This window comes from Chiloscyllium plagiosum, chromosome 7, assembly GCF_004010195.1.
Source record: "Chiloscyllium plagiosum isolate BGI_BamShark_2017 chromosome 7, ASM401019v2, whole genome shotgun sequence".
NCBI lineage: Eukaryota > Metazoa > Chordata > Chondrichthyes > Orectolobiformes > Hemiscylliidae > Chiloscyllium > Chiloscyllium plagiosum.
This window is the reverse complement of record NC_057716.1, coordinates 103,823,657-103,838,118: the sequence shown is the minus strand read 5'-3', so window position 1 is coordinate 103,838,118 and position 14,462 is coordinate 103,823,657. Positions and strand designations below refer to the sequence as shown.

The window sequence follows — 14,462 nt, the reverse complement described above, 5'->3', positions numbered from 1 at the left end:
CCCACAGAGATTCCCTGCACTATCGCCCACAGAGATTCCCTACACCAGCGCCCACAGTGATTCCCTATACAATTACACAAACACCTCTCCTGGCCACAGGGGAAATAGCGACAGGGACAGGCAGACACCAGGAACACCGGCCACATTCTCTCCCCACCTGCCCCTAGGAGGCGTTAGATTCCACCTTATGGTTTACCGCACAAGATATCCCGCTATCCCGGCTTCTAACATACCTGATCCCGTGGGAATAGAGAATGAAAAGAACGATCCAGGTAGCCTTCTACTGTGGTCGATCCCTCCCACTTCGGAAAATGGACCAAAGTCTTCTGCACATGGAATAATAGGGAGAAAATAATCAGTTATCAATTTTTTTAATATGATACCAATAAATGATCCTTACAAATAAAGAGGCATTTGCACTGATGTGAATACTCACTGATATCTCTTAGCCTAATGACAGTACTGGTCACTACCCTATGGGAAGGATAGGATTGCAATGGAGGGGGTGCAAAGGAGATTCACCAGGAGGTTGCCTGGGATGGAACATTTCAGCGATGAACATGCTGGGTTAGGATTGTTGCCTTTGGTGCACAGAAACCCGATAGAGGGCCTGACAGAGGTGGAAAGATTATGAAGGGCACGTTCAGGGTGCATAGGAAACAGCTGCTCGCCTTCGTTGAAGGGTCAGTAATAACAGGGCTTAATTCTAAGGTGAACGGTAGGAGGCTTAAAGGGGATTTGAGGAAACCGTGTTCACCCACAGAGTGATGGGAGTCTGGAATGCACTGCCTAGGAGAGTAATTGAGGCAGGAAACCACAGAACCTTTAAAATGATGGCCAGTGGGTTGAACGTGGGATTAGTCAGAGATAGGTCAATGTAATCTTGATGGTCTGAAAATCCTCTCTCGTGGCTCTATAACACAAGGAGCACAGAGGTTTTGGAGGACTGTGGGCAGTTACAGTAGGAAAGGGGTATGAACAAGGCCACGAAGGGACTTAAGCATGAGGATGAGAACTTTAAAACTGTTTCCTGGTTTGGCAACATCTCAAACATGGGCCAGCAAGCACAGGAGGTCATATGGTCATACAGCACGGAAACAGACCCTTCAGTCCAACTCGTCTGCGCTAACCAAATCCAGACCCATTTGCCAGCATTTGGACCATATCCCTCTAAACCCTTCCTATCATATACCCATCCAGATGCCTTTTAAATGTTGTGATTGTACCAGCCTCCACCACTCCTTCTGGCAGCTCATTGCATTCATGTACCACCCTCTGTGTGGAAAAAGTTGCCCCTCAGGTTCTTTTTAAATTTTTCCCCTCTCACCCTAAACCTATGCCTTCTAGTTGTGGACTAGCCCATCCCAAGGAAAAGACCTAGGCTATTCACCCTATCCATGTTTCTCATGATTTTGTAACCCTCTATACTGTCACCTCTCAGCCTTCAACACACCTTAGAAAGAACGCCCCAGCCTATCCAGCCTCTCCCTTTGGCTCAATCCTCCAACCCAGCAACATCCTTGTAAATCTGTTTTGAGTCCCTTCAAGTTTAACAGCATCGTTCCTATAGCAGGGAGACTAGAGCAGACGAATGGTCGAGAAGTAGCAGAGTTGTGATTGAACTGAAGTTCGTCCTTGGACTAGTTATAGAATGTCAGATCCTCAGAATTAATACAGTGGGCTACAATGGCCCATTGTATCTGCACCAGCTCTATTAACTAGTCAGGTCGTCTTACCCAGTGCCAGTCTCATGTCTTTTCCCTGTAGGCCTGCACATCATAATGATCCAAATAACCATCCAATGCCCCCTCATGGATGCCTCAGTTGAACCTGCCCTCTCCACGTTTTCAGGCAGTGCATTCCAGGCCCTAACTACTCGCTAGCGAAAAAGGATTTCTCACATCACCCTTGATTTGTTTGCACGCTTAAATCCGTGCCCTCTCGTTCTGGTTACTTTTACAAAAGGGAACAACTTCTACCCAATCTGCTGTGTTACATCCCACAGTGGGGGTCGCTTGGGATCCTGTGGGGGTTGGCTGACAAATCACACAGTGAACTTTGAGGTGTACGTGTTGAGGAATAAGGCAAAGCAGGAAGACAAAAGCAGTGCATCCTCACCAAACAGCTCTGCAAAAGGATCTCGCCCACCGAAGAATTCCCTGAATACTTCATCAGGGCTTCGGAATGAAAACATAAAGCCTGGGAACTCTGTATTCATCGTGGGACCTCTGCCACCTGTTAGAAATAAAAACATTAAAATATTCAAGTCAAAAACTGCAATATGTATGTTAAAACACACGTGTACTAAATGTAGCGAGCAAGCTAATAAAGCTACTTAATAAAAACAAACCAAAAAGCAGTGTCCATTTCTTGAAAGTTAAAGCTCATAAGCAAAAGGGTCACATCAGACTTTTACGGAACATTGTTTAGATCATGAGAGAATGCTGATACTGGAACCCTTTTGGTTTGGACTCCCTGGGCAAATTAATTAAATTCTACCCTATCAAATAGAACAAGAACACAACAGCACACTTCGGCCCTCCAAGCCTGCGCTGACACATTTTGCCCTTCCATACTAAAACTGTCTTCACTTACAGGATCCATATCCCTCTATTCCCCTCCTACTCATGTATTTGTCCAGGTGTTTCTTGAATGCTGCTACTGTGTCTGCTTCCACCCCCTCCTCTGGCAGCGTGTTCCAGGCAGTCACCACCTTTTGTGTGAAAAACTTGCCACGCACATCTCCTTTAAACATCCCCCCTCCCGCACCTTGAACCTGTGATCCCTAGTAATTGACCCCTCCACCCTGGGAAAACCCTCATACTTTTCACTCGATCCTTGACACTCTCAATCTTTTAAACTTCTAACAGGTCGGCCCCTCAATCTCCTATGTTCCAGTGAAAACAAACCCAGTCTATCCAAGCTTTCTTCATCGCTAAAATCTCCCCATGCCAGGCAACATCCTGGTAAACCTTTTGTGTACCCTCCCCAAAGCATCCACATCCTTCTGGTTGTGTAGTGACCAGAACTGTACACAATATTCCAAGTGTGGCCTCACTAAAGTTCTATGAAACTGCAGCATAACTAGTCTATCCTTATACTCAATGCCCCTTCCAATGAAGGTCAGCATGCCATAGACCTTTTTGATCCCCTTATCTACCTGCGCTGCCCTCTTCAGTGATCTGTGGGCCTGCACACCCAGATCCCTCTGCATATCAATACTCCTCAGGGTTCTGCCATTTACTGTATAATTTCCATCTGTACTTGATCTTTCAAAATGCATCACCTCATATTTGCCCGGATTAAACTCCATCTGCCATTTTTCTGCCCATGCCTCCAACTGATCTATATTCTGCCGTATCCTCTGACAATCCTCCTCACTATCTACAACTCCACCAATCTTACTAATTAGATCAGCTATGTTTTCTTGCAAATCATTTTTGTAGATCAGGAATAGCAGAGGTCCCAGCACTGATCCCTGAGGAACACCACTAATCACAACCCTCCATTCCAAAAAGCATCCCTCTGTCTCCTGTGATTAAGCCAGTTCTGTATCCATCTTGCCAGCTCACCCTGATACCATGTGACTTCCCCTTATGTACCAGTCTGCCATAAGGGACCTTGTCAAAGGCTTTACTGAAGTCCATGTCAATAACATCAACCACTTTTTCCTCAATCATCTTTGTCACCCCCTCAAAAAACTTCATCAAGTTAGTGAGACACGACCTCCCCTGCACAAAACCGTGCTGTCTATTGTTACTAAGTCAATTTGCTTCTGAATGTGTATGGATCTTATCCCTGAGAATGTTTTCCAATAATTTCCCTACCACTACCGAGGCTACAGGCCTGAAGTTTCCTGGATTATTCCTGTTACCCTTCTTAAACAATAGGACAGTATTGGCTGTTCCCCAGTCCTCTAGGACCTCACCTGTGGCCAAAGAGGATGCTAAGATGTCTGCCAATGCTCCAGCAATTTGTTCTCGTCTCCCTCAATATTCTGGGATAGATCCCATCAGGACCCGGTGACTTATCTACCTTAATGCTAATGGCATGCTCTCCTTCATAGAGAGAGGATTTGAGAATTGGATTAAGGATGTCTTGTTGCAGTTATACAGGCTCTTGGTTGAGGCCAGATCTTGAGTACTGTGTGCAGTTTTCATCACCTATCCCAAGGAAGGACATTCTTGCTATTGTGGGAAGGCAGCGATGGTTCACCAATGATTCACAGAATGGCGTATGAAGAAAGACAGGATGGACTGCACTTGTATTCACTGGAATTTAGAAGAATGAGGGGGAATCTCATAAAGACATATAAAATTCTGATGGGACTGGACTGGCTAGATGTTCCCAATATTGGGAATATCCAGAACAAGGGGGTCACAGCCTAAGAATAAGGGTGAGCCATTCAGGACTGAAATCAGGAAGAATTTCTTCACTCAGAGTTGGGAACCTGTGGAATTCTCTCCCATAAGAAGCTGCTGGAGCCAGTTCACTAGATCTATTCAAGAGGGAGCTGGATGTGGCCCTTGCGACTAAAGGGATCAAGGAGTTATGGAGAGAAAGCGGGAATAGGATACTGAGATTGTATTGAATGGTGGTGCAGGCCCGAAGGGCCAAATAGCCTACTCCTGCGCCTATTTTCTGTGTTTCTATACTAATATGTTTTAAGATGCACAACGCCTCTTCTTTCTAAATTGCAACTTGGCTTAAAAATTTGACACTTCCTTCTGTGAGGTCATCCTCTCCTGATTCCTTCTGTTTGGTGAATACTGACACAAAATATTCATTTAGTGCCCTCACCTACTACTTCTGGCAAATACTAATCTTAAACCCCTCAAGTCGGAATTAAAATCTATTGGTTTTGAGCTTAAAAGCTTCTATTATCCCTCACAATACATAGTTCTTGGGAAAGGGGAAGCTGTAACACAGTCGCATTGTCGCTGGACTAACAATCCAGAGACCCAGGTCGTGTTATAAGTGGAAGACCCTGCCCCCCCGGAACAGAAAGTCCAAGATTCAAGTCCCACCTAACCCAGTCTCATGTCACTGCATGTCCGAACAGGTAGATTAAAATAACTGCACTGCTGCTTGGTGGTGGATAGTAAAAGGGAAATGAATAATTTGAAACAAGTAATATGCTCTTACCGGATCCAACTAATCCATCCTTTCCATACCTGTCATAAACTTCTCGTTTGCTTTCTACAAACAAAAGGTGAAGAAAGTTAAGTGGTGCATATATCACATTAATATTTTGTGGCGCAGAAACAGGCTATTCAGCCTGAAATAGCCCAGACTGTTCCTACCACACCACAGTCCACTTAATCTCACATCATGACTTTCTCATCCTCCCTCCCTCCATCATGGTACACCCAGATTCCTCTTAAATGCATCTATTGTATTGTTCACCTCAACTAATTCACTTGGCAGCAAGTTCTACATTCCCAGAACTGGGTAAAATGGATCAAACAGGAGAGTGGGGACATAGAAACAGGTAATACATTACCATCCCCCTCTTCCATGCTGTGCACTGCTTTGAATGAGCAAGCAACTTTATTTTGGGGATAGTTTGCTGACATCAAAACGCCTTCAAAATCTACAATATCACAACGTTCTTGATATTGGATCTCTGTGTTGCTCCGAATTCTCAGATTGCCTTTTTATCAAAAAGAACATGTCGATATTGTGGTCTAGGGAAGGGATGGGTTGGGAGAAACAGAGATGCAGTGGTAATTGTTGTACGCAGCTGTAAGCATACAAAGAAGGGTGAAGTAACATCATGATATGTGCTCCCGTCATTAGGATAAAAAGGACTGTTCCTGTAAGGAGCTAACCAGAGTCCAGAGGGATGTGCGTGTAACTCACATTACAAGTTGGCAGAATGTTCAGTTTGTGTTAACAGCACGTATCTGAAGTAGTGATGTGTACTTACTCTTAGTTAAGTCTGATGTCTCAAGAGGCTATCATATATCTTAGATGCAAGTAGCTATTATGTAATTATCCAATAATTACTACAGAACAGATGTTTACTGATTATCAAGAGCAAGTCCATCTTCCGCTGGTATATGGGCATCCTTCCAAAACTTACATTAATCTACAATAAGCAGGATTGGCTGTAACAAATCTACCAGTAAAATATTGTCAGTACCAACAACCAACATTATAAGATGCTAAAATAAAACAAAAAACTGTGATAGCTGGAAATATGAAAGAAAAACAGAAATTGCTGGAGAAGCTCAGCAGGTCTGGCAGCAGCTGTGGAAAGAAAAATAGTGTTATTGTTTCGAATCCAGTTACTCTTCTGTAGAGATGTTCTTGAAGATGTTCTCTGGCCTCAAAACACTAACTCTGCTTTGTCTCCACACATGTTGCTGGACCTGATGAGTTTCTAAAGCAATTCTAACCTTGTATGTTATGCACTAGGACACTCAGATCTTTGCAACCTCTCATTATTTAAGACAATGTGCTATTTTTTATTCTTCCTGCCAAATGGACAATTTCACATTTTCCCACATTATACACTATTTACCAGATCTTTGCCCAGTCAATTAACCTATCTTTATCTCTTTGTAGGCTCTTCACAACTCACTTTGCTATCTACCTTCGTGTCATCAGCAAATTCGACTACCACACCTTCAGCTCCTTAATCCAAATCATTTATATAAATTATGAGTTGAGGTCTCTGTAGCACATCACTTGCCGGCACTCAATACCTGTAATATTTCGTAAATTTCACTTTGGAAATAGAACCAGTTTAACTCAAGATTGGGGTACAGACAGACTTCAACCTCACACCTTTAATGCATTGTCTGAGCTGAGGTCTCACCTCTTGTTATAAAACCTTACATTATCTTGAGAAGGTGACTTAACAGAAGTTCTGGTTTTTACATGTTAATGAACTAAAACCTGCAACCCATTCTAAAAAAAGAAAGACTTAACCACTATCCAGGTTTGTTCAATATATCATTTCAGTTGCATGAAACTGTGATCTTTTGCTAAAAATTCTGTGTCTTGTGGTCCTGCTCCACAACTACCTGAAGGAGATGCAGTGCTCTGAAAGCTAGTACTTCCAAATAAACCTGTTGGACTATACCCTGGTGTTGTGGGATTTTTAACTTTGTCCAGTTAGCCAGCCAAGCTTCTACCCAAGACAATACACGACTGTCTACACCATGAGTTTTTTATTTTCCTCAATAACCTTTGATGTGGCATCGTATCAAATGCCTTCTGAATAGAGCAGTACAGCCACAGGTTCCACTTTATCTATAACACAAGTTACCCTTTCAAGAACTCAAAAAATTAGCTAAACCTGATTTTCCTTTAATAAAATCATGTTGGTTCCACCCGATTACCTCAAACTTATCAAATGCCCTGTTATCACATCTTTCATAATAGGTTCTAACATTCCCCGAAGACAAATGTTAAACTAAATGACACAGAATTTCCTGCTTTCTGCCTCCCTCCCTTTTGAATAAGCAGTTACAATAGCTATTTTCCAATCTAAAGGAACCGTAACCGAATCTAATGATTTTTGAAAAATTTAAAATGAAGTATTAACCATCTGACTAGCTACTCAGAGTCATAGAGATGTACAGCACGGAAACAGACCCTTCAGTCCAACTCATCCATGCCAACCAGATAACCTAAATTAATCTAGTCCCAATTGCCAGCACTTGGCCCATATCCTTCCACACCCTTCCTAGTCATATACCCATTCAGATTCCTTTTAAATGTTGGAATTGTACCAACCTCCATTATTTCCTCTGGCAGCTCATTCCAGACACGCACCATCCTCTGCATGAAAACTTTGCCCCCTTTTAAATCTTTCCCCTTTCACCTTAAATCTATGACCTCTTGTTTTGGACTCCCTCACTGCAGGGGAAAAAAGTTTAACTATTTTCCCTATTCATGCCCCTGATGATTTTATATACCGCTATGAGATCACCTCTCAGCTCCAGGGAAAACAGCCCCAGCCTATTCAGCCTCTCCCTGTAGCTCAAACCCTCCAACCCTGGCAACATCCTTGTAAATCTTTTCTGAACCCTTTCAAGTTTCACAACATCTTTCCTATAGCTGGGAGACCAGAATTGAACACAGTTCTTTTGAGATCCTAGGATGAAATCCATCAGAACTAGGGGACTTGTCAACTTCTAGTTCCAGCAATTTACTCAGCACTACTTCCCTGGTAATTGTAATTTGAGTTCCTCCAGCCCTTTCAATGCCTGACTTATAGCTCTTTCCAGGGTGCTACTTGGATCCTCTCTCGTGAAGACCGACACAAAATATCTGTTCAATTTGACTGCTATCACTTTATCCTCCATTATTAATTCCTCAGACTCATTTTATAAGACCAATACTTGTTTTGTTCACTCTTCCCTCTTAAATATCTGAAGGAACTGTTTTGATATGTTTAACAGCATGACAGCATGAAGGAACTGGATTAACATCAACAGAAATGCGGTCCATAACACAGGCACGGGGGAGTTGAGGGGTTACTCAGTGACAGTGCAAGGGAGCTACATTAACATCAGTAGAGATACAGTTAGTTACACAGGGCACTGGGAGAGTGGGAGGTTAACTCAATGACAGTGTCAGGGAGCTGGATTAATATCAAAGATACAGTCAATAGCACAGGGCACAGTGCGAAGAGTTACTCTGTGTCAGTGTGAGGGAGCTGGATTAACATCAAACAGAGATACAGTCAATAACATGTAGTGCAGGTGAGGGATAACAGTGACAGTGTGAGAAGGAGTTGGATGGACTGTCGTGTAATATGGTGCTCCAGTATGAACCACACTGAGTCTCTTCATTGATATATATTGTAATTAAGAAATTCCATGAAAATTAACAAGGGAAAGCACTGGAAATAAAAGAGCAGAAAAGTATGTTGAATATCGATTCACTATCAGATCCTTGTAAAGAAATCTGGTATAAGACATTTCGGCTAAACAAGGGTTCCATCACATTGGAAATGGCAGCACAGTGGTAATACAACTCGATTGTTAAATTCAGATGAGTTCTAACCTCATCAAAGCAGCTTCAGGGAATCAAGTTCTATTTAATTAAATAAAATTCGTAATAAAAAACTAGCACGAGACTTCTGAAATGGCCTAGCAGGAAACTCCATTGTCAAGAAAGTGCTTTGTCATCACTTGAGAGAGATAGTACAGGACTAACGGGAAGCTACATAAATGTAATTTGGGTGAAACAAAAGCCAAAGAACAAAGGACCACTGGAAACCGGAAACATAATCAGAAACTGTTGGAAAAATTCAGTAGGTCTGGCAGCATCTGTGGAGAGAAAGCAGAGTTAATGTTAACTTCAGCTCTGAAGAAGGGTCACTGGACCCAAAGTGTTAACTCTGCTTTCTCTCCACTGATGCTGCCAGACCTGCTGAGCTTTTCTAGCAATTTCTGTTTGTACTAATAAAAGGGTATTTCTCACAACCCGCCAGAGCTCACAGTAACAAACGGATGATGAGACACAAAGGATTTGTAGCTCGGGTGCTGGCTGCAGTTGTTGTGGGTATGTTCACAAACTAACACTTCAGCTCAGCAAACATACACACAACGGCAACACAAATACATGCTCATGAATCTCCCCTTTCTTATACCGAACAGTCCTTAGGAAATTAATCTTCATAACAAATAATTTGGTATGGGCACTTACTGTCTGATAGTACTTCATATGCCTCTGCAATTTCCTTAAATTTCTGTTCTGCATATTCCTTATTATCTGGATTCTTGTCCGGGTGCCATCGCAGTGCCAATTTTCGGTAACTATAACAATGTGAGGAGAGATGGAAAAAAGAAAATTTTAATTTCTGCAGGGTCACCATTCCTGTAACACACACGATTCAGCTAAGGCCATGTCATCTGGATGTATAGGTTTATCTTGCCTCTACATTCTACTATTTCAACACTCACATGGCCTCCCTATCATCGCTCACATGGCCTCCCTATCAACACTCACATGGCCTCCCTATCATCGCTCCCATGGCCTCCCTATCAACACTCACATGGCCTCCCTATCAACACTCACATGGCCTCCCTATCATCACTCACATGGCCTCCCTATCATCGCTCACATGGCCTCCCTATCATCGCTCACATGGCCTCCCTATCAACACTCACATGGCCTCCCTATCATCACTCACATGGCCTCCCTATCATCACTCACATGGCCTCCCTATCATCACTCACATGGCCTCCCTATCATCACTCACATGGCCTCCCTATCATCACTCACATGGCCTCCCTATCATCACTCACATGGCCTCCCTATCATCACTCACATGGCCTCCCTATCATCACTCTACATTCTACTATTTCAACACTCACATGGCCTCCCTATCATCACTCACATGGCCTCCCTATCATCACTCACATGGCCTCCCTATCAACACTCACATGGCCTCTCTATCATCACTCACATGGCCACCCTATCAACACTCACATGGCCTCCCTATCATCACTCACATGGCCACCCTATCATCACTCACATGGCCTCCCTATCATCATTCCCACACTCCATAAAACTGACCTCATCCAGAACTCTGCTCCCTGCATCTGAACTAGCCAATCTAGTGGAATCATGAATCAGGCTCAAATGGACTGAATGGTAGGAAAACAAGAGTGAACCAAGTCTCATTCATTAACCCACAACCTGTTCATTGAGCTATACTGACTTCAGGTTCTAGGAAGGCACTGATTTAAACTCATCATTATTTTCTCATGGCTAAAGCCCCTTTTTATTCCTGTAATCCTCTCCAACCCAAAACACTCCACAATCTCTGCTCTACTACAATTGCACATATTCCTTAATTTAATCACTTTACAATTGCCATGTGCAGTCAACTGCTCAAGTCACAGGAATTAGCAATTTCCTTCCTAAGCCATGCTCTCTCTTTCTTTCAGTCCTGAAAATATCCTTCTTTCACTGGGGTTTTGGTCTACCCTAATGTTACCTACTTTCAACTTTTGACAACGTTTCTCTTTGGGATGTTTAACTTAAAACTAATTAATTAATTAATTGGTTTAAGATAAAGTGCTGCAAGTATGCCAATAATTATTGTTTCATCTTGTCAGCAACATTTTGTCAAAGCTTTAACATGCATCAGGACAATCTGCAAGAAATGCTAATGGAAACAGTAAACAACATTTAAACTGCATGAGAGGAAAGTGCTAACTGGTACCTGCTTGCAAAATCAAACATCACTTGACAAATCAGTGGGTAATAGGTGAGGGTGGGTACTGCAGATGTTGGAGATCAGAGTCTACATTAGAGTGGTGCTGGAAAAGCACAGCAGGTCAGGCTGCATCCGAGGAGCAGAAAAATCGACGTTTCGAGCAAAAGCCCTTCATCAGGAATTCCGTTTTGCCTGAAACGTCAATTTTCCTGTTCCTCGGATGCTGCCTGACCTGCTGTGCTTTTCCAGCACCACTCTAATCTTGACTCTAATCTCCAGCATCTGCAGTGCCCTCTTCTAGCTTGCAAATTAACCTGATGAGTGCAATATGAGTGCTTTGCAAAATATGACATTTTCAGCAATGCTCAAATGACTAATTATCGAATGGTATTAACTTTTACTCCATATGGAAATATTACAAGAGACAATGGGTTTTCTGTTCAGCTTTGCATCTTCTAGTAATACATCAATTGCAATAAACCTGCAAGTCATGTTAAAAGGACTATTATCTGCAGAAATGAAACAGATTTCTACACTTGCTGTCTTATCTGCCGCAAGCTGCTTGTTAAGCAGTAATGGTTTAAACATGTGATATAATCTCAATAATTTTAAATTAGTGCATTGGAAAGAACCTTGGGTCAAAGGGGAAATCCAACGAGTTTCAACTGCACCTGCCCAGATACTCCAGCTCGCTGACGTTCATACCCCAACCCTGTAGAAATACTGTTTCAGAAATCCTGCTGGTTACAGAAATCATGGCAATATGAACAAATCTCTTGATTTGAAGCTCTGGTGGAAATCAGCTTTGGTCGGTTTTGCAGTTGATACCAGGAGGCCTCATTCAAGGGGAATGGGGTGGCAGGTGGATAAGCAAATCTGACTGGATGTATTTCTGGTGGTTTCATCATGTGACCTCCACCAGTCTCACCCCCGATATTGCTGCAGCTGGACTATCCTCATAATGTAATGTCTTCTCATGTCCAATGACTATCACCTGATGAAGGAGCGTCGCTCCGAAAGCAAGTGTGCTTCCAATTAAACCTGTTGGACTATAACCTGGTGATTTTTAACCATGCTGAAAATGTGTTGCTGGAAAAGCGCAGCAGGTCAGGCAGCATCCAAGGAACAGGAGAATCGACGTTTTGGGCATAAGCCCTTCTTCAGGAATGGGCTTCAGTTTCTTGAAGAAGGGCTTATGCCCGAAACGTCGATTCTCCTACTCCTTGGATGCTGCCTGACCTGCTGCGCTTTTCCAGCAACACATTTTCAGCTCTGATCCCAGCATCTGCAGCCCTCACTTTCTCTCGAAGATTTTTAACCATGTCCAATTGGAAAGTGAAAGGACTTGTTATTACCCAACTGGATGATTCTTGACTGTCAAAGTCAAATGGCCTCTTTCTTCCCCTCCCATCTCCAACATTTATAAGATCTTAAGCTACAGGAGCAAAACTAGGCCATTCGGCCCATCAAGTCTGCTCTACAATTCTATTATGACTGGTATGTTTCTCAGTCCCATTCTCCTACCTTCTCCCCAGAAGAAAAATGAATAATAGTTCAAATGATTTCTAAAAACAACTGCATTGATTCTCTAATGACTTTTCTCCTTTTTTTTCTGCTCTTGTCAGCATCCTGGAGATTGACCCTTATTTCCTTGAGATTTCAGACAGGCAAACTCTGATCAAATCACCTCATAACCTAAATTTCAAGGAAGACAACTCTATTTTCTGTAAACCCTCCTCATAATTTAATCTTGGAGCCCCCACAATTGTACATTTACAACAGTCCCTCCAACATTAATAGTTCCTTCTCTAGTTGCGATGCGCAGAAATTCCTCTCAGTACCTCCAAGTGCGGTCTGACCAGGGCTTTGTTCAGCTGTGGTTTAACCTCTAGCTCTTGTACCGTAGTTCTCCAGATACAAAGGCCAGCATTACTTTAGCATTTTCTGTTCATGCCATTTTAATGCTCCGTGAACATGGATACCCCAAGTATCTTTGAGTTTCCATAATTTCTAATTTTCTATCATTTTAGCAAGTGCTCTAGTCTCAGTTGTCAAACCAAAGCTAGATTGGACTTAAAAAGTTAACTCCACTTCTCTCTCCACAGACACTGCCATAATCAGGTTTCTTCAGCAATTTGTTTCTACCTCTGTCCGGTGCGATTGCCCTGACACTTGTCCACTGATGTAAACTAATTATCCAATGTGTAATTTCACTATTTATTTATTTTCAGTCTGCCATCTCACCATGAATCTGTTCTCAAGTGCTCACAATGCTCCTGACCACCACCTTCGGGTTAGGTGGATTGACCATGCTAAGTTGCCTCAGTGTCCAGAGATGTGCAGCCTAAATCGACGAACCACAGTAATGTGGGGTTATGGGGATAGGTTGTGGGTGTGGGCCTGGGTCGTACGCTCTTTGCAGGGACAGTGTCGACACAACGGGCCAAAAGGCCTCTTCCTGCATTGGAAGGATCCCATGATTCACCTTGATTGTTTGACTCGACATCACAGGTCAGCAGGGTGGTGAAGACAGCATTTGGCATACTTGCCTTCATTGGTCAGAGCACGGAGTACAGGGGTTAGGATGTCATGTTACAGCTGTACAAGATATCGATAAGAGCATATTTGGAGTACTGCATATAATTCTGGTCGCCCTGCTATAAGAAGGATGTTGTTAAACTAAAAAGAGATTTATGAGGATGTTATCAAAAGTGGAGGGTGCGAGTATAATTACAACATTTAAAAGGCATTTGGACAGGTATAAGGATAGGAAAGCTTTACAGAGATATTGGCATACAGGACCAGTTCAGTTCAGGTATTCTGGTCAGCATGGACAAGTTAGGCCAAAGGGCCTGTTTCCATGCTGTATGATACTATGACTTTTCCATGTTCCCTGCACAGTTATACTTACTGTTATATCAACTTGTTCATTGGGTCATGTGATCATTTTAAAATTCATTGCACTCTGGAAAGCATTTTGAACCAGAGGCCTATTTTCTACGTGAGAGATCAGTGCTAATTCCAGATGTCCCATGCAGATAGAGCAGGGATTCCCAGTAACTCACAGAAGTTTACTGGACCAGTATCTGGAATAGGCAGGTTGTTGTTCTTTGAGGAAAGGCTGCACAGACTAGGGTTGTATCTGCTGGAATGTTGAAGAGTAAGAGGTGACTATTCTGATGTATTGTGAGCGATCTAGTCAGAACAGCTAAGGAAAGGATGGTTGATCTTCTGGGAGAGTATAGAACTAGGAGTCGCTGTTTAAAAGTAAAGAGTT

At 42.8% G+C, this 14,462-nt stretch overlaps 1 protein-coding gene across 5 annotated transcripts in view; it reads right to left on the bottom strand.

The window, feature by feature from the left end:
* The window catches only part of dnajb2 (DnaJ heat shock protein family (Hsp40) member B2), a 76,278-nt gene that overhangs the window by 41,760 nt on the left and 20,056 nt on the right, over nucleotides 1-14,462 (bottom strand). For all 5 annotated transcript variants that reach the window (XM_043694299.1, XM_043694300.1, XM_043694301.1 and 2 more), the window contains exons 3-6: nucleotides 9,667-9,776; nucleotides 5,146-5,199; nucleotides 2,119-2,235; nucleotides 234-326 (exon numbers count right to left, since the gene is read on the bottom strand). In XM_043694299.1, coding sequence (XP_043550234.1) covers nucleotides 234-326; nucleotides 2,119-2,235; nucleotides 5,146-5,199; nucleotides 9,667-9,776 — 374 coding nt within the window. The remainder of the gene's footprint in view (nucleotides 1-233; nucleotides 327-2,118; nucleotides 2,236-5,145; nucleotides 5,200-9,666; nucleotides 9,777-14,462) is intronic.